Source organism: Halictus rubicundus, chromosome 18 (assembly GCF_050948215.1).
Source record: "Halictus rubicundus isolate RS-2024b chromosome 18, iyHalRubi1_principal, whole genome shotgun sequence".
In the NCBI taxonomy this organism is placed as follows: Eukaryota; Metazoa; Arthropoda; class Insecta; order Hymenoptera; family Halictidae; genus Halictus; species Halictus rubicundus.
The window spans coordinates 3,186,426-3,210,789 of NC_135166.1; the positions used below are offsets into that span (position 1 = coordinate 3,186,426).

The window sequence follows — 24,364 nt, forward strand, 5'->3', positions numbered from 1 at the left end:
AAACTTAAAATGACTTATAGATTAAATCAAAGCATGAGTAATTTTTTAAGAATATCTTTTTCTAAAGTCTGCAGTGTGCTTCTATTATTTCATATCACATGTAAGTTAGACGACAGCTGTAATGTGTTATATATTTAAAATACATTATCATACATTAACAATGCGATAAACTTATTTACTGCATAATCGTGAAGTATTGTATAAAAATTCAAGCATTACCCTTTATCGCTGACAACACATCGAGCGTGTTATACGTATTAAGTAACAAATATACAGTCATAACATGCCCTATAGTCTGTGTAATAATATAAATGAACGAAATAAATGTGAACACATACTATAAGGAACATGTGCCGTTAAGTTGTGCAAGTTCGCACTACTTCAACTGATAAAATGAAGTGTGAAGGCGCATCATTTGTCACTTTCAAGTGTCTCGCTACAACGTTTCATGTACGCGTCCATTTCAGAAAAGTCAGATAAAGTAGTGTGAATTATTTCGCACAAAATACTTGGCCACTTATTTTCAAGAAGTTGCAGCTTTTGTATCGCGTCTATAGTGAGATTGATCAGACTTAACAGATGCACTTTTCCCCTATGTCTCCAGATAAGATCTTCCTACAATAAGGGAGAAAGGATTTCGTGAGAAAAAAAAAGGCAAATTAGGTCTTTTATCAAATTATTGCCAAGAACTGCATTATTTCTCTCTTACTTGTGTTATACTTCCTTTTCTCCATTGTAATGCCTCTTTAGCGACAACGATTCTAAGAGCGGGATCGCTGTTAAGCAAAAATTGTTTGGCAGTAATTTGTTCTCCATTTTGTCGTTGCACTTTTTCCAAGTGGAGTCTTTGTAACAAAGGCTGTAACAGCGTTTCTGGCAGTGAACACATGACAATATCAACGAGGCCAGCATACTCCTTGTTCGCTAATTCAATTTCTTCATTAGTAATCTGAAAGTAACATATACACGAAGTGAATATTTTTAATAGATATTTTTCTACTTCATTTCGTACGAATTAAAGAAGTATTTACTTCTTTCCCATTAATAACTTTGAGTCCCCAATGTGCTAAACGAAATATAGCATATACTTTCCAATCCTTGGATATAATCGGATTCCCGATTTCTATGTGAATGCTCGTCAATCCTTGTACTTCAGCTAAAGCATTAAGTTGCCCAAGGTAACTAATATTCGTTTCTTTAAACATAAAGTGTTCTATGTTTGGAAATCTATTTTTCACTTTACACAAAACTTTGGCCACGTCATTGAATTGTACATAATTGAATTTAACTACATTAACATCTTGAGCCTTTGAATAGTCCCATGGTTTGTCGACAAAACGCAATGCACCTTGACCATAAACATTTAAGCACCGACCAACGATTTCTATGAGATAATCTCCTCCTATAATGTATTAGCGATATCTGTTAAATGAATTACTACTGCTAATGTGTCACTAATACACACCTTGTTCTCTCTCTTTTGGTGGATTTTGCAACGGTGGTGGACTTGGCGGTGTTAAAGCTCTGTATTTAGCTCTAGCTGTTGCTGCTCTATTACTTTTGTAAGTTACTATTTTCTTCACCTGAGCACTCTTTATTCTATTTTTATCTTTTTCAGAATTTTTACTCTTCAACATTATATTTTTAGCGACGGAAGATGTACTAGAATCGCTCAGTATTGACTTACAACTGTCCATGCTGTTAGTTTTGGAGCTTAATGAAAAATAACCAGAGGAACCAATACTCGATTTGGATTGGCAATCGCTTGTGACATTTTGATCATGGAGCTTCATGTTTTGACTTAACTTTGCTAAATCCTCGTCATTTAACGTCTCGGCGGATTTGAAAATTGAACAATTCTTATCATTTTCTTCTTCATGCCTGGCAGTCGATGGAGACGAAGAAACATGTATAGGATTAAACATTTTGTTCGTAGCAGACTTATTAACGTCACGAGGAGAAATATGGTTGCTAGAATTTAGAAGATGAGATTTCAAGCAACTCTTCAAATTTTCATGACTTTCTGAACTTTCCGAATCGCTGTTTGATTCGCTATCAGCATCGCTACTAGTCTTTACTTTCGTCAAATTCTTGTTACCTTTGCTTGTTTTTTCGTCAAATCTGTTATTAATCAAATTATCTACAATAGAACCTAAAATAGGAGGTAATTTAAACTCTAATGGATATGTTTTAGTTGTGTCCTTAAGTCTAAATAAATTATCACTGGAGTTACTTCTTTTTTTAATATTTATCTTTGTTGCTTCTATGTTTTCATTTATTGAAGTTAAACTCCCAAAGCCTTTTGACTTTGCTTTCTCTAAATTCTTAGGTTTCAATGTATTAAACTTATTCGACTTCTGAACTTGTACTAAACCAATGTTACTACTTCGAGTACTGTTGCCATTGTTATCCACAGAGGATTTGGAACGACATCTGAGAAGTTCCCAATTTATTTTAGCGTTTGATATAACTTCTTCTCTACGAACATTCATACAGACTTGTGCACTGAGATTTAGAAAGGTAGAGCTACTTTGTTCTTTAGATGTCCTCCACGCCATGGCAGTCCTTCGAATATGTTCGGTAACTGGCATAGTAGATAAAAATTGTAAATTTGATAGATATGACACAAGAAAGGACACATAATCTCCATTTAGAGTTACAGGGTTCCCATCTATTGATATTTCCCTAAGTTGTAATGCTTTCACTAGACTTCCTATATCTTCGATTCTAAAACAGAATTGAATAAAACAATACTATGTAATTAATATCTTTATGTTTTTTTAAATACTTACTTTTGAATATTATTGTTACTTAAATATAATTTCTGCAGCTGTGGCGTTTCACCGAATCCTAACAATTTTTTGAGTTTGTTACGCCTGAGATTTAACTCCTTCAATGATGCTAAACCTTGGAAATCATGGTAGCCTATTACTTTAATATTATTTCCAGCTAAGTTAAGTACTTTCAAAGATGCAAGATTCTCCAAATCTGATACTTGTAGAATTTGATTTCCATGCAAATCCAATACTTCTAATTTAGAAAGCTGTTTCAGACCTTCAATCTTTTTTATTCTATTTTTTCCAATCAATAACACTCTTAGATTTTCTAACACTTCAAAATTACAAATCTTTTCAATCTGGTTGTCATATAAATCAAGAAATACTAATTTTGTTAACTGGGAGAAGTTGGAGTTCTCAATTTTTGAGAGAAGATTATGTTGAAGAGATAATAAACGTAAACGCGGTTCCCCAACTATACTTGGGAATGTAGTGAGACCCCTTCTATCAAGACATATCCTGTCAGGACTTTTTTCTTTCTCCGCAACTGTTCTTGTTGCAACCATGGTCTTTCCTTCGCTTGTCCATTGCAAGGTGACTGTATTGGAACCCTCAGCTTTAGCATTCTCTATATTAAATGGAGAATCTGCTAGACTGCATGAAAAATTTATGAAACAGTTGTGCGAATCAGTAATTACATTACATAATAATCTATATAGTTTATTTGTACCTAAATGAGTTATAATACCGTTTAGATAGTTTCGGTGGAATAGGTGCTCCAGGTAGGATTGGTAAAGCAGGTGCTATCGTCAGAAATTGATTATTGTCCTGCACATTTGCTTTACAATTAGACTCTGCTGATATTCCTTTTATGCCTCGTATATCAAAGGCTACAGTTTTAACCTACAACAATTCAATAAAGTCTGGGTATGGTTTTTCATGTTCTACAAAAAAAAATCGTACTAACCCGCGTAACTCTATCGTTGCTTATTGGCATTACATAACCGAAACATAAAAGTATGATTAATTTATTACACCATAAATTCTTGAATCTGATTTTAATCATTTAACAAATAGCAATACATTATGGACATTATATTTTTGGTTCAATCACCACTAATAAAGTTTAGTACAGGACAAAGCTATTGTTTGCTATTGCGCATTTGTAACCATGCCGTTGTCAACGTTTGAATGAACCGCGTCGCGGTTAGATACATAAGTACTTACACATGTGTATATATGTATACATTTACGTTAGCAAGCAGATCGAGTAATGTATGTATGTGTATGTAAATTTCGTTCTTGTATGTAACAGAGAATTTCCTCTCTGCATGTAAATAAATAATTTGTATAACCTGTAAATAAATAGTATTGTTTTTTATTAAGAATTCATCTTCAATATTGTGTGCAAGTAAATAGTATTTATAGTTTGATAAATTTATTTGTTCCAGAACGATGTCCTTTCTTTCGGCGTTGCGGTTGTTCCAAATTCAAAAAAGCCTTATTATTCCTGTACAATATGCAATACAAGTAAAAAATTATGCAGGTAAATATATTTTTTGTCATATCATTTTGTTTTTACAGAACACTACTACATTTTATTTCGTATGAATAGAGGTTATGTTGTACGTTATATGTTCATGAACTCTTTCTATTAGACTATTACTATAAATGATCCTTTTGGGTGTTTTGAATACTACTGTGGATTATTAAGTGTTTAGATTATAAACAAACAACTTTTTAACCTAAAATATTTTGTTTCTTATTGCAGTAGTAAGTCCCAAGAAAACAACTAAAAAAATGACTGTACTTGAGAAAGTAGAAATTCCTGTTGAAAAGGATATCAATAAATTGTTAACTTATGTGTGTGGATCAAATATTATGAAGGAAGGAGAAGATGTGAAATTAAAGCCTGACTCTGAATACCCAGATTGGTTGTGGAACCTTAGAACCGAACCAATGAAACTGGAAGATTTAGATCCGAACACAAAGCAATACTGGAGGTATCTACGAAGACAAGGCTTAAAAAGGAATAACAGATGGGCCAAACACTATGGATTGCATTAAGATTTTATAAAATATATTATTTGAACGTTATGCAAAAATCACAAAATAAAACTGTATTTATAATTATACATATATAGACATATGTGTATGTATTTACTCGTTCATAATGAATTATAATTTACTGTGTTGGTAAAAGTATATTTTGTATATTCTGTATTTTTGTTAATATTATATTTATGATTCTGTTATTCGAGTATTTTTATAAAATTTACATTGCAAAAAGCTTTAATAAGCAACTTATAAAAACAACTGTGAGCACTTGTTATTAAGTATGCAATGTGTATTTTTCATTAACTCTTAACTTCTCCACGATGACTGAAACCATCGACGAATATAATTGGTTTTTTCCATTTTTGTAGAATTAAGACATGTGAATAATAACTTCTTGGTGTTTTGACGAATCTATATTTAGTCATTATATAATGACCGTAAACGTTTTTCTTTTTCATACAATTAAAACATATGTTACTATTTGCAATGCATAATGATGTTGACTAACTTCGTTCGTCAAACTAGCAAAACAAAGTCCATATCAGATTAATTGGATCGTCAACTATAGAGAACAATTAAAATCTAATTTCTCTAATCAAGATAATATCGCTATAAAGTAACAAAACTGCATGCCGACTTAACATTATTCGTTGCTCCGCGGGAATTTGTTATTTCATCAAAGGATTAGAAAAAATCAAGTATTTTTCATTTTTCGTGTTTTATACGGAATTTTCAAATAGTGCATTCTATATCCAACGTCAGCAAATTTCCTATTGCTAGATTTTTTCGACGAGCTTCATGAGAAATAAAACATCAATTTTTCAGGGTTGCAAAGATAACAACCCTTGTATCGATATGGTTGTTCTATAATTGAACAATCTCAAGCACTTAGGATAAGAGTAACAGGAAATGGATAGATAGATAAATCAATACCTTGCCATGGTCTTGAAAAAGAAACATTCTGTTATCCCGGATATATCGGATTTTTCATATTATAGTGCGTACGTGGGGGTATTCCTATTATCTATTTGATAAAAGGGTTTGCAATAAATTCACGGATTTCAGAGACAAGTAATCGTCTAGAACATCGTGGCACAGTACGCCCGTGAAAGTCTTTATAGCCGTAATCATTCTATCTTCGCCCAGGTAATGTTCTCCTCGTTGTACTCTTTCTGTGATCTTTTTACTGAAAAATGGAAAGCAAATTAAAATACGTCCGCAAACAGTGAACCGGCTTTGCCACGGATTAGAATACCAAAGAGATCTAGTTTCATTATCTTAGACTTCGAAAAATTTGCCGATTTCTTAGCAGCGTACGCAACGCACATCGGAAGTCCGTTGTTTGTTGTCACACGCAAGGTAACCTCGCGTATATTTCCAGAGATATCATTATCTACCGCGGAACCATGAATTTGACTTGTAGACCGTCGATATTGCTGCCTTATTTTTAACTGCATCTACGAAAATTCAGACATGAAAGACGTATTCGAACGAACAAACAAAACGCTGCTGTTCGGCAATGTCCATTGCGCAATGTTGTTCTTTCTTCACGAAGGTTACCGGTGCACCTTGATTCATAAAAGAAAATAATGTAAAGATTAGCTTCGATCGACCGTAGATGATTTGCTTTCAAGTGAGGAAATAGGAGTTCACCGCGTCGGCGGATTCGGAAATGTTAGATATGTGTGTGCGATTAGATCGTGACTGATAAAGTTCTTTTCATATCCATATGTAACGCCGATAACGCCGATTACAATTTTTAGAGCGGTAGAGTGGTAGAATCTGCAGAACGTCGCCGGAAGCGAGGAACTAAGTTATCGCGACTTAAACGCCAAACGCTAGAACTACCGGATCAGTCAAAATGACTTGTTCCCAATTTTTTCTTTCAGAAATAATGAGATTATAAATATGTTTTCGCGAGAACCTTTTTCCAATAAACTTCTCTATCGAAGTAGATATTTAAACAAAACTGGTACGAAATGTATGCCAGTTGTACTTGCTGCTTGGTAGTTCTAGTGTTAATCGGGCTTAGCGTGCGTATTCTCGAAACTTAAAGTTGCGATAGCTTGTTCAATGATCGACATTCTGCTTCGTAGAATACGTATGTATTCCGTAATCATGAATCTTTTTGCGGAGAAAACTATATCTTCTGACACATCGTTGTCACCCTAAATAGTGACGAAGCTATCGGTAGACAAAGAGTTGAGAAACGAATCTCTTGTTTCCAGATGTTCAAGGTAGCGCTCTTGGTCGCGTTCATCGCGACAATCGTCGGCAATGTTCAAGCTGAAAGTAAGTATCCGCCTGTACTTGACAATGCTGAAAGAAAAGCTTTTTGCCCAGATGAACCACGATACCTACGTTGGCAATCGTTTATCGGGGCTTTCTATTCATTGTATAATACAATTGCGCTCTCGTTATCTAGAGAAGATCGTTTGCTACTTCGGTAGCTGGGCCGTGTATCGTCCAGGGAACGGACAGATCCAAATATCGGACATCAACCCCAGTCTTTGCACGCACATGGTCTACACCTTCGTCGGTGTCAACGCGGACGGCACTATCAAAGTATTGGACCCGTGGGCCGATTTACCGGACGGCGGCGGCAAGAACGGTTTCAACCAGTTCGTTGCCCGTGGCAAACAAAGCCCCGGTACCAAGTCTTTGATCGCGATCGGCGGCTGGATCGAGGGATCCAAGTTCTCCCAGGTGGCCAGCAATCCGCAAACCCGTTCCCGACTGGTTCAGAACATGATCGAGTTCCTGCAACGGTACAACTTCGACGGTTTCGACGTCGACTGGGAGTACCCTAACCAGCGCGGTGGTGAACCGTCCGACAGAGAGAATTTCGTGGCTCTGTTGAGGGAGCTGAGACAGGCTTTCGACAGCCGTGGTTACATCCTCGGCGTGGCCGTTGGCGCCGTTGAGAATTCCGCTTCCCTATCCTACATCATCGATCAGGTGGCGCGGCATGTTCATTTCATCAATCTGATGACCTACGACATGACCGGTTCCTGGAACTACGTCGCAGGCCACAACGCCCCTCTGTATCCTTCCGCTCGTGATCAAGGACAACAGGCTAAACTCAATGTTGTAAGTGCACGTTGTACAGCTTGAATGTCGGTGCAGTTTATTGTCCAATCACGATGTTCTGTATTATTCTAGGATGCTGCTGTCCGTTATTGGCTCTCTAAAGGTGCTCCGGCCGATAAGCTCGTTGTTGGTATTCCTTCCTACGGAAGATCCTTCACTCTGGCAAACCCTGGCAATAATGATGTAGGTGCTCCAACGACCGGTGCCGGAGCCGCTGGACCATACACCAGACAGCCGGGCATGCTCGGCTACAACGAGATTTGCGAATCTATGCGCCAAGGCGGTTGGACCGTTCGTCGGCAGAATGAGCAACGCGTGCCTTATGCCGTCAAAGGCAACCTATGGGTCGGATACGACGATGTCGAGTAAGTGTTCTGCATTCCTGTGAAACGCTCTGCGTAGTTGCGAGTGGAGCACGCGCTAAAAGAATTGTAGATCATTTGTTTAATGATACGTGCTTCCGTTCGTTTTCAGGTCCGTTGGCGAAAAGTGTGACTATATTAACAAGCTCAATCTCGGCGGCGTTATGCTATGGAGCGTTGAAACCGACGACTTCCGTGGTATCTGTGGACCAAAGTATCCTCTTCTGACTAAAATGAACGAGGTTCTAAGAGGCCGTGTATTCAGCGATTCTCAATCACCACCAAACCCACCAACAAATACACCCTCAACGCCAAAAACAACGACACCGCCGCCCCCACCGCCAACAGCAGTATGCAACAAAGAAGGATATGCCCGCGACCCTAAAGACTGCGCCATCTTCTACTATTGCAAGATTGTGAACGGACAATGGTTTCCGATCGAGTACCACTGCCCAGAGGGTTCCGCCTTTAACCCCGTCATCATCGCCTGCGACCACAAAGACAGAGTACCGGGCTGCTGAACTATGCCAACCGAATAAACAGACTTTTATACCGAATTATTTTTGTGATATACACGGTTTGTAATCTGAAAAGCATTTCAATAAAAAAAAAAAAAAATCGTTAAAGAAATCCTTAACCCGTGTTATTATCACGAGATGAACCTATGGTCCAAATTTTGTTACTCTCCTACTTTTCTTACAATCTGTTTGATGTCAAGCGGATTATATATAGATCATTTATGCCGCAAGGTTTTTTGTATTTTTAAAAAATGTTTTGTTAATTCGAAAGTTGGTTTTACATTGACGAGGAACGGAATGCTTAGTGACACGAAATTCTAACTAGACTAATGGCACAATTTAACATATTAGTGCAAAGCGATAATGGTTAGCATTATAAATTGCTATTGGTTAGTAATAGTTACGTCTTATCACCATTTGCTACGGATAAAAAATAATTGTTACTGATAAACAACACCTTACTATGTTCAAATGCGGTTTCAAATGATAATGGATAACGATAGTGTTTATCTAAGGAATTAAAAGATAGCAATACAAAAAGATTCCAATAGAATGTACAAAATTTTGATAACAATGATTCTCTGAATAAACAATGGAAAGTGAGAACAATTTCGAAGAATTTCTAGGATTTTACATTCAGTCTCGATAGCAGTCATTGGTTTGAAAGTGTTCTTTCACATATTTTTCCATAACATTCATATTGTTCAACGATTGTACGTCCGTTGTAAAAAAAAAAACAAAAATTATTTATTATAGATTTGTCGGTTTAATTTCCATGTGTTTTCACATGATCTTACATACCAATAAGAATGGTTAAATCGGTTTTATCTTGAGTAAATATTGGCTAGCGACTATTAAATCTAAAGTGAAGACACTGTATTTATACTGGTGCCTCAGGCTATATTTGTACATAGACAAACTTTCGAAAACGAAAGATTATGCACATTACACATCCATTGAAGAGTATAATAATTAAATGTGTCAGATCGACAAAGATCGGCAAACCGTTTAAATACAATTTTGCATTAAAAAATATCTTCGGTGCTATAAAACGTTATTCCCGTTAAGAATGTACAAACACGGTAAACACGGCAATCAATCCTCGAATGCCCTGATTTTCCTTATTAGGACACATCATAATGTACATAAAGGAACAATCCCCCTAATGGATCCGCAAAGAAATCACAATTTATAATCCAACTACAAATACAAGTGTTTCACAGCAATCCTGCACACCAACAACGAGTTCATGCGGTTAGTTACGTGGTCTATTTGCTTAATACTTTGCTGCGATAAGAATGACTTAAAAATCGTTAAAATAGCACACGTGGCTGTGACAATCATTGATTTAATTTGCTGATACATTTGAATGGGAACAAAAACACGCCACGCCGAGTATAAGTACGACCGGCAAAATTGTGATTTCCTTATACAACTGTTGAAGCCGTCGAGGCACCGACCAAGTATGGTAAGAAAGGGGCCATTGTATCATAAAAACTTTTACAATAATCGCAAGAGAAACTTAAGTACGCGTTATCCGCTACTTATAGTGCGGATTTTTCATATTATAGTGCGTACGTGGGGGTATTCCTATTATCTATTTGATAAAAGGGTTTGCAATAAATTCACGGATTTCAGAGACAAGTAATCGTCTAGAACATCGTGGCACAGTACGCCCGTGAAAGTCATTATAGCCGTAATCATTCTATCTTCGCCCAGGTAATGTTCTCCTCGTTGTACTCTTTCTGTGATCTTTTTACTGAAAAATGGAAAGCAAATTAAAATACGCCCGCAAACAGTGAACCGGCTTTGCCACGGATTAGAATACCAAAGAGATTTAGTTTCATTATCTTAGACTTCGAAAAATTTGCCGATTTCTTAGCAGCGTACGCAACGCACATCGGAAGTCCGTTGTTTGTTGTCACACGCAAGGTAACCTCGCGTATATTTCCAGAGATATCATTATCTACCGCGGAATCATGAATTTGACTTGTAGACCGTCGATATTGCTGCCTTATTTTCAACTGCATCTACGAAAATTCAGACAAGAAAGACGTATTCGAACGAACAAACAAAACGCTGCTGTTCGGCAATGTCCATTGCGCAATGTTGTTCTTTCTTCACGAAGGTTACCGGTGCACCTTTCAAGTGAGGAAATAGGAGTTCACCGCGTCGGCGGATTCGGAAATGTTAGATATGTGTGTGCGATTAGATCGTGACTGATAAAGTTCTTTTCATATCCATATGTAACGCCGATAACGCCGATTACAATTTTTAGAGCGGTAGAGTGGTAGAATCTGCAGAACGTCGCCGGAAGCGAGGAACTAAGTTATCGCGACTTAAACGCCAAACGCTAGAACTACCGGATCAGTCAAAATGACTTGCTCCCAATTTTTTCTTTCAGAAATAATGAGATTATAAATATGTTTTCGCGAGAACCTTTTTCCAATAAACTTCTCTATCGAAGTAGATATTTAAACAAAACTGGTACGAAATGTATGCCAGTTGTACTTGCTGCTTGGTAGTTCTAGTGTTAATCGGGCTTAGCGTGCGTATTCTCGAAACTTAAAGTTGCGATAGCTTGTTCAATGATCGACATTCTGCTTCGTAGAATACGTATGTATTCCGTAATCATGAATCTTTTCGCGGAGAAAACTATATCTTCTGACACATCGTTGTCACCCTAAATAGTGACGAAGCTATCGGTAGACAAAGAGTTGAGAAGCGAATCTCTTGTTTCCAGATGTTCAAGGTAGCGCTCTTGGTCGCGTTCATCGCGACAATCGTCGCCAATGTTCAAGCTGAAAGTAAGTATCCGCCTTGTACTTGACAATGCTGAAAGAAAAGCTTTTTGCCCAGATGAACCACGATACCTACGTTGGCAATCGTTTATCGGGGCTTTCTATTCATTGTATAATACAATTGCGCTCTCGTTATCTAGAGAAGATCGTTTGCTACTTCGGTAGCTGGGCCGTGTATCGTCCAGGGAACGGACAGATCCAAATATCGGACATCAACCCCAGTCTTTGCACGCACATGGTCTACACCTTCGTCGGTGTCAACGCGGACGGCACTATCAAAGTATTGGACCCGTGGGCCGATTTACCGGACGGCGGCGGCAAGAACGGTTTCAACCAGTTCGTTGCCCGTGGCAAACAAAGCCCCGGTACCAAGTCTTTGATCGCGATCGGCGGCTGGATCGAGGGATCCAAGTTCTCCCAGGTGGCCAGCAATCCGCAAACCCGTTCCCGACTGGTTCAGAACATGATCGAGTTCCTGCAACGGTACAACTTCGACGGTTTCGACGTCGACTGGGAGTACCCTAACCAGCGCGGTGGTCAACCGTCCGACAGAGAGAATTTCGTGGCTCTGTTGAGGGAGCTGAGACAGGCTTTCGACAGCCGCGGTTACATCCTCGGCGTGGCCGTTGGCGCCGTTGAGAATTCCGCTTCCCTATCCTACATCATCGATCAGGTGGCGCGGCATGTTCATTTCATCAATCTGATGACCTACGACATGACCGGTTCCTGGAACTACGTCGCAGGCCACAACGCCCCTCTGTATCCTTCCGCTCGTGATCAAGGACAACAGGCTAAACTCAATGTTGTAAGTGCACGTTGTACAGCTTGAATGTCGGTGCAGTTTATTGTTCAATCACGATGTTCTGTATTATTCTAGGATGCTGCTGTCCGTTATTGGCTCTCTAAAGGTGCTCCGGCCGATAAGCTCGTTGTTGGTATTCCTTCCTACGGAAGATCCTTCACTCTGGCAAACCCTGGCAATAATGATGTAGGTGCTCCAACGACCGGTGCCGGAGCCGCTGGACCATACACCAGACAGCCGGGCATGCTCGGCTACAACGAGATTTGCGAATCTATGCGCCAAGGCGGTTGGACCGTTCGTCGGCAGAATGAGCAACGCGTGCCTTATGCCGTCAAAGGCAACCTATGGGTCGGATACGACGATGTCGAGTAAGTGTTCTGCATTCCTGTGAAACGCTCTGCGTAGTTGCGAATGGAGCACGCGCTAAAAGAATTGTAGATCATTTGTTTAATGATACGTGTTTCCGTTCGTTTTCAGGTCCGTTGGCGAAAAGTGTGACTATATTAACAAGCTCAATCTCGGCGGTGTTATGCTATGGAGCGTTGAAACCGACGACTTCCGTGGTATCTGTGGACCAAAGTATCCTCTTCTGACTAAAATGAACGAGGTTCTAAGAGGCCGTGTATTCAGCGATTCTCAATCACCACCAAACCCACCAACAAATACACCCTCAACGCCAAAAACAACGACACCGCCGCCCCCACCGCCAACAGCAGTATGCAACAAAGAAGGATATGCCCCCGACCCTAAAGACTGCGCCATCTTCTACTATTGCAAGATTGTGAACGGACAATGGTTTACGATCGAGTACCACTGCCCAGAGGGTTCCGCCTTTAACCCCGTCATCATCGCCTGCGACCACAAAGACAGAGTACCGGGCTGCTGAACTATGCCAACCGAATAAACAGACTTTTATACCGAATTATTTTTGTGATATACACGGTTTGTAATCTGAAAAGCATTTCAATAAAAAAAAAAAAATCGTTAAAGAAATCCTTAACCCGTGTTATTATCACGAGATGAACCTATGGTCCAAATTTTGTTACTCTCCTACTTTTCTTACAATCTGTTTGATGTCAAGCGGATTATATATAGATCATTTATGCCGCAAGGTTTTTTGTATTTTTAAAAAATGTTTTGTTAATTCGAAAGTTGGTTTTACATTGACGAGGAACGGAATGCTTAGTGACACGAAATTCTAACTAGACTAATGGCACAATTTAACATATTAGTGCAAAGCGATAATGGTTAGCATTATAAATTGCTATTGGTTAGTAATAGTTACGTCTTATCACCATTTGCTACGGATAAAAAATAATTGTTACTGATAAACAACACCTTACTATGTTCAAATGCGGTTTCAAATGATAATGGATAACGATAGTGTTTATCTAAGGAATTAAAAGATAGCAATACAAAAAGATTCCAATAGAATGTACAAAATTTTGATAACAATGATTCTCTGAATAAACAATGGAAAGTGAGAACAATTTCGAAGAATTTCTAGGATTTTACATTCAGTCTCGATAGCAGTCATTGGTTTGAAAGTGTTCTTTCACATATTTTTCCATAACATTCATATTGTTCAACGATTGTACGTCCGTTGTAAAAAAAAAACAAAAATTATTTATTATAGATTTGTCGGTTTAATTTCCATGTGTTTTCACATGATCTTACATACCAATAAGAATGGTTAAATCGGTTTTATCTTGAGTAAATATTGGCTAGCGACTATTAAATCTAAAGTGAAGACACTGTATTTATACTGGTGCCTCAGGCTATATTTGTACATAGACAAACTTTCGAAAACGAAAGATTATGCACATTACACATCCATTGAAGAGTATAATAATTAAATGTGTCAGATCGACAAAGATCGGCAAACCGTTTAAATACAATTTTGCATTAAAAAATATCTTCGGTGCTATAAAACGTTATTCCCGTTAAGAATGTACAAACACGGTAAACACGGCAATCAATCCTCGAATGCCCTGATTTTCCTTATTAGGACACATCATAATGTACATAAAGGAACAATCCCCCTAATGGATCCGCAAAGAAATCACAATTTATAATCCAACTACAAATACAAGTGTTTCACAGCAATCCTGCACACCAACAACGAGTTCATGCGGTTAGTTACGTGGTCTATTTGCTTAATACTTTGCTGCGATAAGAATGACTTAAACATCGTTAAAATAGCACACGTGGCTGTGACAATCATTTATTTAATTTGCTGATACATTTGAATGGGAACAAAAACACGCCACGCCGAGTATAAGTACGACCGGCAAAATTGTGATTTCCTTATACAACTGTTGAAGCCGTCGAGGCGCCGACCAAGTATGGTAAGAAAGGGGCCATTGTATCATAAAAACTTTTACAATAATCGCAAGAGAAACTTAATCTTGTTCTACTAAAAGCGTGCCTCTAGCTTTCTTGAAATCGATGTGATTGTACACAAATTCTATCAACTGAGGAGACGGTTACGTTCTTACAGATGTACACAAAGATCGCGGTTCTGGCCATCTTCTTGGCGATCGCCGCCTCAGCAATAGCAGAGAGTGAGTACGCTAAAAATTCCAACTCCGAAAAATGCGGGTGGCGCTTCTGATCATGCTGCTCGATTTTTCGTATCGGTAAAATTTTCCTCGGAGATGATAACATTATTTTGGACTTCGAGGCTCGACGACGCCAAATTCTCTGAAAAAGATTTACGTGTTAAATCGAACGAAAAACATTTCAGAGAAAATAATCTGCTACTATGAGAGCTGGGCGAAGGACAATCCCGGTGAAGGCAAATACCCGATCACCTCTCTCGACGTGAGTCTCTGTACGCATGTGATCTACTCGTTCGTCGGGGTCAACCCGAACGGAGAGTTCAAGCTGCTCGACGACGCGTCCGATCTGCCTCAATTCACCAAACACGTGAAGAGCCACGGTGCCAAGGCTCTGCTGTCCGTCGGCGGTGCCTCCGAGAAGTCGAAGAAGTTCTCCAACATTGCCGCGAACGCGGAGTCCCGCGGTCGGTTTGTGAAGAGCGCGGTCAGCTACCTGCAGAAGTACAACTTCGACGGGCTGGACGTCGATTGGGAGTACCCGAATCAAAACGGTGGCAGGAAAGCCGACAAGAACAACTTCGTCGAGTTGTTGAAGGAACTGAAAGAAGCGTTCTCGAGCCACGGCTACAGCCTCAGCGCTGCGGTCGGTGCCGAAGAAGATTCCGCCTCCAGGTCTTACGAGATCTCGAGAGTCGCGCATTACTTGGACTTCATCAACGTTATGACCTACGACTTCAACGGATACTATAACGGCTACACGGGCATGAATTCTCCGCTCTATCCCTCGCGTAGGGACGAGAGCGATGACTACTACCGGCAACTGAACATTGTACGCAGAACAAAAGTTACTATATTCGACTCTCTTATGACACGCTACTCCGAAAACACGGTTTCCTTCGACAACTCTCATGCGGCACGAATGTTTCGCATACTCCCGTGATGGGCACGGTAGGGGCCCCTCAAACATGGTTGCCCCATGATAACGGCGCTTATAAATGAAAACCATATCCACTTTCTCAGCTTTTGTGTAGCGCATTTTCGAAACCCGAGCCGCAGTTGTTAGGCCGATAGGATATCGCAAACTAATAATAGCATTCACGGGTGCAGATACATGTGGTTGCTTACATTTACGAGGAGCGGGAATGGGTTTGCTTACATTCAATGGCCCCTAGTAACGGATTACAAAAGCGACGCGAAAAATGTTCGATCGGTTCACTGTCCTGTTAGATAGTACCTAGAAAAGTTTATCATTCTAATTTAGAAAACGGAGTTGACCTTCATATTTTCATATTTCTGGCGAACAGTTCTAAGAGAATGATTTTATCGATGATCTTTTTACCGTTATTAGAACGCCAGCATTCATTATTGGCTCCATCAAGGTGCCCCAGCCAACAAGCTCATCGTTGGTATACCATTCTACGGAATAACCTTCACTCTGAAGGACAAGAGCCAACACGGTCTTCATGCCCCCACATCTGGGCCCGGGAAGAAGGGACCGTTCACCAACGACGAAGGTAACATTGGCTACAACGAGATGTGTGTGAAGCTGAAGAAAGGCGGTTGGACCGTCGTCCGAACTCGTGAGGAAGACGTGCCTTACGCGTACAAAAATCAACAATGGGTCAGCTATGATGATCCAAGGTGAGTGTTTGTTCGTAATACTAAAATATTGAGCACGTAAAAAGATTAAATCGGTTACGCATAATTTGTATACGTTTGTATAAAATGTCTTTACAGCTCGGTCACACTAAAGGCCGAATTCGCCAAGTCTCATAATCTCGGTGGTGTGATGATCTGGAGCGTTGATACTGACGACTTCCATGGAAACTGTGGCCCCAAAAACGCGCTTCTCAAAGCTATCAATGGGGTTTTGAAAAAGTGTGAGTAATAATAATAAAAAAAAAAAGAAGAGTAAACTATGTATTGAACCTGTAAAAAAAATATGGTCGATTTGTTTATAGAAGGCGCATAACATTATCTGGATGGATCGACGACGCAGTCTCCACCTGACGCGTTCGAAGAAAGTCGTGCAACCGCAAATATTTAAATGAAACAAAAAAAAATAAAAAAAAATATAAAAATAAGCCAGATGAATTGAAATGCAAATAAAGAATATAAATAGTACAAATTGTTTCCTCCTTATAATATAGTATTGTTATAATGTAACATCTGCGCAAATGTATTATAATTCGCAGTTGATTGTATAGCGATTAAAAACTCAAGAGACAGCCTTGCTATAGGCAACCCGGCTTATTAGGTTGTAAGGGTTACAATGTTATCGCAAATTATAAATGTGCAGCTATTAGCTCGATATTATTCTCTATTTGTAAGATTACTAGAAGTTCTTACAAATAGAGAATAATACCGATTGCCCAGGTCTCACCACGAGGAGGTTGCTGCACGAGAGACCCGAAAGGAAGCCAGAAGGAATTCAATACGCTTCCTTCTGACTCCCTTTCTTACAACGATGATTTCAAACTTATCAACTAAATTTCGCAGTTCGCTAAATGGGAAAGATTACTTTTCCACAGACGGAAAAGGTCACTTTACCATTTAGCGTATGTCGAGTAATTGTTGCGGGGCAAAAGGTGTGAATCGGAGAAGAAGTCTCCGATCCACGAGGGATCAAGAACGAATCAGGCAGAAGGCTCTGATTCTTTCAATGAGAGAAACAAAACCGAACCAGAGCAGAAGGCTCTGGTTCGAGGGTGACGCGACGCGTACAATGCTTGCAGCCCAACTCCAGCCAGCATCGATACCCGACGTGTCCACACGAAGAACGATGGCCGAGAGAAGCGTTCAAACGATACCCTAAGTTTCCCCCACCCACCTGTCGCCAGGCAACGACTAGCGTTGAGGCGACTCGGGTGGACTTACGGCAGGGAGGATTTTACACGAGTGAACAGGTCTCTCGTACATCCCTCTCAATGTTTCTTCGCCGAGTACCGGTACCAACCGGTCTGGTACATACAAGCAAGGCCGACACAGCCTAAGGCTGTGTCGGAGTCAAAAATCGAACCGAGCAAAGTGAAATTATGGCAAAAATTACTCGACATTAGTACAACGACGATGAACAAATCTTAAAAACTAACGTACGCACGCAAGTGTCGAGCAATTATTGTGGACAAAAGAAGGAAACTAAATCAGACAAGTCTCTGAACAATGCGAGACAAAATAAAAGCAAGCGAATTTAACAAAGTGAATCTAACACAATAATTGCTCGACAACTAATACTAACTTATAAATAATATGACGTCTTCGTACCACGTGTTGTCTTCGTTCGACGATAAAATTTCTCATCTGTTGTACTCGCTCTGAAACAGACTAATAATAATTAGGCAAGATACAACGGAGGAATCGAAGTAATAGAAGACGACGAAATAAATAACAAAAGATGACCCCGTACACGAGTACGGCCTACCTAACACGCACAAGAGTGCGAAATCTACCCAGCTCACGAGAGCCAAACCTAACACCAGCTCACGAGAGCCAAGCTAACCCCGTACACGAGTACGGCCTACCTAATATGCACGAGAGTGCGAATCTAACCGGCTCACGGGAGCCATAACAACCCCGTACACGAGTACGGCCTAACCGGCAACAAACTAAGAGTAGATGAAGACAGAACTTCAATCTACTGAGGTGGCGCTTCGGGGCGCCCCGGGTTCGCCAATACCCGTACTCACCCACAGCAGTGAGTCCCTGAGGGACCTCCGTTCGGAGGAATACCAATTTAAAACCAGATATATAAATTTTGGAATAAGAACTTTTAAAAGTTCAGAAATAAATTTCAATTGGAAAGTTGAACAATCCCAATCAAAAATAAATATAGCGAAATTAGGACGCAAGAAACAACAAGCTAGGGTCGCCGGGGGTCGCAAATACCCGTACTCACCCACGGCCCGGCCCGTGAGTGAGTCCCTGAGTGACCTCCATTCGGAGGAATACCAATTTAAAACCAGATATATAAATTTTGGAATAAGAACTTTTGAAAGTTCAGAAATAAATTTCAATCGGAAAGATGAACAATTCCAATCGAAAATAAATCAAACGAAATTGGGACGCAACGACATAAAGGCTAGGGTCATAGCAATTTTAAGAAACGGAACTTTTAAAAAGTTCAGAAGCAAATTTCAATTAGAAATCCAGAAAAAATGTACGATGTTTATTGAATGAAAAAGTATTCCGAAACAAGAAGTGTGTGTTTCGATGAATAATTAAAAGGAGGTGCCAAGAAGGCGTAGGTGGGCCAAGGGTAAACAAGGAAAGCGCGAAGGAAAGCAGGAAGGACCCTTGGCCCACCCCATGCAGGTTTAAAATAAATTCAGACACACAATTCAATTAAATACACAAGTTTTTATTATCAATACGTCTTAAATTTTATTTCACAATGTTATCGCAAATTACAAATGAGCAGCCATTAGCTCGATATTATTCTCTATTTGCAAGATAATAGAAGATCTAACAAATAGAGAATATTATCGATTGCCCGGGTCTCACCACGAGGAGGTTGCTGCACGAGAGACCCGAAAGGAAGCCAGAAGGAATTCAATACGCTTCCTTCTGACTCCCTTTCTTACAACGACGCTTTCGAGTTTTAAAAACTAAATTTCGCAGGGTATGTCGAGTAATTATTGCGGAGAAAAAGGTGTGAGTCGGAGAAGAAGTCTCCGATTCACGGGAGATGAAAAACGAATCAGGCAGAAGGCTCTGATTCTTTCAAAGAGAGAATCAAAACCGAACCAGAGCAGAAGGCTCTGGTTCGAGGGTGACGCGACGCGTACAATGCTTGCAAGCTATCTGCCGACCAGTACGGTACCCGACGCTTCCTCACAGAGAACGACGGTCAGGGACGCCTCCACCGTACGGTAGAACTACCTTCCCCAACTACCCGCCACGAGCAACGCTGACGCAACAAGGCGACGGCAAGACTTACGGGGAATGAAACCCCTGCTCCCGTCGCGAGTCACGCCAGCGTTGACATGACTTAGGCAGACATTTTACGAAGGAAGGGCTCTACCTGGCGAGTACTGCTCCCTGACCATCATTCTCTGTGCATCCACGCCGAATATCGCAACTGGACCGGTTCAAAACTTGCAAGCAAGGTCCGACACAGCCTTCTGTTGTGTCGGAGTTAACAATCGAGTCGAACAAAGTGAAGTTAGGGCAATAGTTACTCGACATATTTACAACGACGATCTTAAGCATTAAACTAATTCTAGCTTACAATTATTACGATGTCTTCGTCGATGCGTTGTTTGATGTAGTCTCTTCGTTCGACGACCAAGATACTCAGCTGTTGGATTTCAGCTGAAACAAACAAACAATAATTAGACACGATGTTGTTGACGTCTTTGGTCGATGTGTTGTCATCCGTCGATGACAAAGATGATGACCTGTCGTACTCCAGCTGAAGCAGACAAATCATAATTAGTCATAATTCCGTAGAGGTACAAAAATAGAAGGAAATTATGAAAAGAAGACGAAACGTTGATATGAAGAAACGACGAAATACAACACTAAACCCCGTACACGAGTACGGCCTACCTAACACGCACAAGACTGCGGATCTAACCAGCTCACGAGAGCCAACCTAACACCAGCTCACGAGAGCCAAGCTAACCCCGTACACGAGTACGGCCTACCTAACATGCACAAGAGTGCGAACCTAACCGGCTCACGAGAGCCAAACTAACCCCGTACACGAGCACGGCCTACCTAACACGCACAAGAGTGCAAATCTAACGGCTCACGAGAGCCAAACCAACCCCGTACGCAAGTACGGCCTACCCGACAAGAAACTAAGAGTAGATGAAGTCAGAACTTCCATCTACTGAGGTGGCGCTTCGGGGCGCCCCGGGTTCGCCAATACCCGTACTCACCCACAGCAGTGAGTCCCTGAGGGACCTCCGTTCGGAGGAATACCAACTTAAAACCAGATATATAAATTTTAGAATAAGAACTTTTGAAAGTTCAGAAATAAATATCAATTGGAAACATGAACAATTCCAATAGGAAATAAATCAAACGAAATGGGGACGCAACGACATAAAGGTCAGGGTCATAGCAATTTTAAGAAACAGAACTTTTAAAAAGTTCAGAAGCAAATTTCAATTAGAAATCCAGAAAAAATGTACGATGTTTATTGAATGAAAAAGTATTCCGAAACAAGAAGTGTGTGTTTCGATTAATAATTAATAGGAGGTGCCAAGAAGGCGTAGGTGGGCCAAAGGTAAACAAGGAAAGAGCGAAGGAAAGCAGGAAGGACCCTTGGCCCACCCCATGCAGGTTTAAAATAAATTCAGACACACAATTCAATTAAATACACAAGTTTTTATTATCAGTACGTCTTAAATTTTATTTCACAATGTTATCGCAAATTATAAATGAGCAGCCATTAGCTCGATATTATTCTTTATTTGCAAGATAATAGAAGATCTAACAAATAGAGAATATTATCGATTGCCCGGGTCTCACCACGAGGAGGTTGCTGCACGAGAGACCCGAAAGGAAGCCAGAAGGAATTCAATACGCTTCCTTCTGACTCCCTTTCTTACAACGACGCTTTCGAGTTTTACAAACTAAATTTCGCAACGTATGTCGAGTAATTATTGCGGATAAAAAATGTGTGAGTCGGAGAAGAAGTCTCCGATCCACGGTGGGTGAAAAACGAATCAGGCAGAAGGCTCTGATTCTTTCGAAGAGAGAAACAAAACCGAACCAGAGCAGAAGGCTCTGGATCGAGGGTGACGCGACGCGTACAATGCTTGCAGAACCAACTCCAGCCAGCACCGATACCCGACGTGTCCTCACGAAGAGCGATGGCCGAGAGAAGCGTTCAAACGATACCCATTTCCCCCACCCACCTGTCGCCAGGCAACGACTAGCGTTGAGGCGACTCGGGTGGCCTTACAGCAGAGAGGATTTTACACGAGTGAACAGGTCTCTCAACCATCCCTCTCAATGGATCTACGCCGAATACCGATACCAACCGGTCTGGTACATACAAGCAAGGACCGACACAGCAGAAGGCTGTGTCGGCGTCAAAAATCGAGCCAAGCAAAGTCAAATTAGGGCAAAAATTACTCGACATATATATAATACTAACAAACAAGCTTAATAACTAACGCACGCATGCAAGTCGAGCAATTATTGTGAGAAAAGAAAACTAAGTCAGACAAGTCTCTGAACAATGAAAGAGATAATAAAAATGGAGCAGAAGGCTCAGATTTACAAAAAAGAAAAATGAAAGAAGCGAACCAGAGCAGAAGGCTCTGGTTCGAGGGTGACGCTACCAACTGGTCACAGCAGAAGGCTGTGACCAAAATCAACAAGCGAAACTAACAAAGTAAATCTAACACAATAATTGCTCGAGAACTAATACGAACTTATAAATACTGTGAAGTCTTCTTAAAATTCGTTGTCTTCGTTCGACGATAATCATGGTGAACTGTTGTGATTTAACTGAAACAGACTAATAATAATTAGACACAAAATGAAGTAACGCCGAAGTATTCGATGAAGAAATGAAGACCCCGTACACGAGTACGGCCTACCTACTATGCACAAGAGTGCAAATCTAACCAGCTCTCGAGAGCCAAACTAACCCCGTACACGAGTACGGCCTACCTAACATGCACAAAAGTGCGAATCTAACCAGCTCTCGAGAGCCAAACTAACCCCGTACACGAGTACGGCCTACCTAACATGCACAAGAGTGCGAATCTAACCAGCTCACGAGAGCCAAACTAACCCCGTACACGAGTACGGCCTACCTAACATGCACAAGAGTGCGAATCTAACCAGCTCTCGAGAGCCAAACTAACCCCGTACACGAGTACGGCCTACCTAATATGCACAAGAGTGCGAATCTAATCGGCTCACGAGAGCCAAACTAACCCCGTACACGAGTACGGCCTACCTAACATGCACAAGAGTGCGAATCTAACGTGCTCACGAGAGCCAAAATAACCCCGTACACAAGTACGGCCTACCCGACACGAAACTAAGAGTAGATGAAGTCAGAACTTCCATCTACTGAGGTGGCGCTTCGGGGCGCCCCGGGTTCGCCAATACCCGTACTCACCCACAGCAGTGAGTCCCTGAGGGACCTCCGTTCGGAGGAATACCAATTTAAAACCAGATATATAAATTTTGGAATAAGAACTTTTAAAAGTTCAGAAATAAATTTCAATTGGAAAGTTGAACAATCCCAATCAAAAATAAATATAGCGAAATTAGGACGCAAGAAACAACAAGCTAGGGTCGCCGGGGGTCGCAAATACCCGTACTCACCCACGGCCCGGCCCGTGAGTGAGTCCCTGAGTGACCTCCATTCGGAGGAATACCAATTTAAAACCAGATATATAAATTTTGGAATAAGAACTTTTAAAAGTTCAGAAATAAATTTCAATTGGAAAGTTGAACAATCCCAATCAAAAATAAATATAGCGAAATTAGGACGCAAGAAACAACAAGCTAGGGTCGCCGGGGGTCGCAAATACCCGTACTCACCCACGGCCCGGCCCGTGAGTGAGTCCCTGAGTGACCTCCATTCGGAGGAATACCAATTTAAAACCAGATATATAAATTTTGGAATAAGAACTTTTAAAAGTTCAGAAATAAATTTCAATTGGAAAGTTGAACAATCCCAATCAAAAATAAATATAGCGAAATTAGGACGCAAGAAACAACAAGCTAGGGTCGCCGGGGGTCGCAAATACCCGTACTCACCCACGGCCCGGCCCGTGAGTGAGTCCCTGAGTGACCTCCATTCGGAGGAATACCAATTTTAAATCAGATAAATAAATTTTAGGAGAGGAACTTTTGAAAGTTCAGAAATAAATTTCAATTGGAAAGTTGAACAATCCCAATCAAAAATAAATATAGCGAAATTAGGACGCAAGAAACAACAAGCTAGGGTCGCCGGGGGTCGCAAATACCCGTACTCACCCACGGCCCGGCCCGTGAGTGAGTCCCTGAGTGACCTCCATTCGGAGGAATACCAATTTAAAACCAGATATATAAATTTTGGAATAAGAACTTTTAAAAGTTCAGAAATAAATTTCAATTGGAAAGATGAACAATTCCAATCCAAAATAAATCAAACGAAATTGGGACGCAACAACATAAAGGCTAGGGTCGCCCCGGGTTCCCTAATACCCGTACTCACTCACGGCCGCATCCGTGAGTGAGCCTATGAGGGACCTCCGTTCGGAGGAATACCAATTTTAAACCATATACATAAATTTTACAAGAGGGACTTTTGAATGTTTAGAAGTAAATATTCGATCGGAAAGATGGACAATCCCAATCAAAAATAAATCTAACGAAATTGGGACGCAACGACCTACAAACTCGGGTCGCCCCAAGTTTGCTAATACCCGTACTCACCC

The 24,364-nt window shown here is 40.6% G+C and overlaps 5 protein-coding genes across 10 annotated transcripts; 4 read left to right on the forward strand and 1 right to left on the reverse strand.

Moving 5' to 3' along the window:
• Window positions 1-411: 411 nt before the first annotated feature.
• Window positions 412-3,983, reverse strand: LOC143363063 (uncharacterized). 2 transcript variants are annotated; one of them, XM_076803685.1, is made up of 7 exons: window positions 3,745-3,983; window positions 3,508-3,680; window positions 2,793-3,431; window positions 1,466-2,727; window positions 1,032-1,402; window positions 710-949; window positions 412-615 (listed from the first exon to the last, which is right to left on the reverse strand). In XM_076803685.1, the coding sequence occupies exons 1-7, from the start codon at window positions 3,841-3,843 to the stop codon at window positions 412-414; spliced, it is 2,988 nt and encodes a 995-aa protein (XP_076659800.1). In that variant the 5' UTR covers window positions 3,844-3,983. The 2 variants fall into 2 exon arrangements, with proteins under 2 accessions (XP_076659800.1, XP_076659801.1); XM_076803686.1 differs by having other exon boundaries at window positions 3,526-3,680; window positions 3,745-3,981.
• A 54-nt stretch (window positions 3,984-4,037) lies between these two features.
• Window positions 4,038-4,979, forward strand: Mrpl54 (mitochondrial ribosomal protein L54). 5 transcript variants are annotated; one of them, XM_076803693.1, is made up of 3 exons: window positions 4,038-4,056; window positions 4,229-4,323; window positions 4,549-4,979. In XM_076803693.1, the coding sequence occupies exons 2-3, from the start codon at window positions 4,233-4,235 to the stop codon at window positions 4,842-4,844; spliced, it is 387 nt and encodes a 128-aa protein (XP_076659808.1). In that variant the 5' UTR covers window positions 4,038-4,056; window positions 4,229-4,232; the 3' UTR covers window positions 4,845-4,979. The 5 variants fall into 5 exon arrangements, with proteins under 5 accessions (XP_076659808.1, XP_076659804.1, XP_076659806.1 ...); XM_076803689.1 differs by having other exon boundaries at window positions 4,039-4,062; XM_076803691.1 differs by having other exon boundaries at window positions 4,039-4,052.
• Window positions 4,980-5,873: 894 nt separating this feature from the next.
• LOC143363064 (chitinase-3-like protein 1) lies at window positions 5,874-8,883 on the forward strand. Its single transcript, XM_076803687.1, has 5 exons — window positions 5,874-5,981; window positions 7,064-7,127; window positions 7,261-7,925; window positions 7,998-8,290; window positions 8,400-8,883. Exons 2-5 carry the CDS (start codon window positions 7,064-7,066, stop codon window positions 8,806-8,808), a joined length of 1,431 nt encoding a protein of 476 aa, XP_076659802.1. The 5' UTR covers window positions 5,874-5,981; the 3' UTR covers window positions 8,809-8,883.
• Window positions 8,884-10,436: 1,553 nt separating this feature from the next.
• LOC143362870 (chitinase-3-like protein 1) lies at window positions 10,437-13,369 on the forward strand. Its single transcript, XM_076803366.1, has 5 exons — window positions 10,437-10,524; window positions 11,549-11,612; window positions 11,747-12,411; window positions 12,484-12,776; window positions 12,886-13,369. Exons 2-5 carry the CDS (start codon window positions 11,549-11,551, stop codon window positions 13,292-13,294), a joined length of 1,431 nt encoding a protein of 476 aa, XP_076659481.1. The 5' UTR covers window positions 10,437-10,524; the 3' UTR covers window positions 13,295-13,369.
• Window positions 13,370-14,642: 1,273 nt separating this feature from the next.
• Window positions 14,643-17,097, forward strand: LOC143362893 (endochitinase-like). The gene is made up of 6 exons (XM_076803393.1): window positions 14,643-14,756; window positions 14,909-14,972; window positions 15,155-15,798; window positions 16,318-16,610; window positions 16,707-16,849; window positions 16,931-17,097. Coding segments are annotated over exons 1-6 (1,245 nt in total). The 5' UTR covers window positions 14,643-14,657; the 3' UTR covers window positions 16,933-17,097.
• Window positions 17,098-24,364: the final 7,267 nt, after the last annotated feature.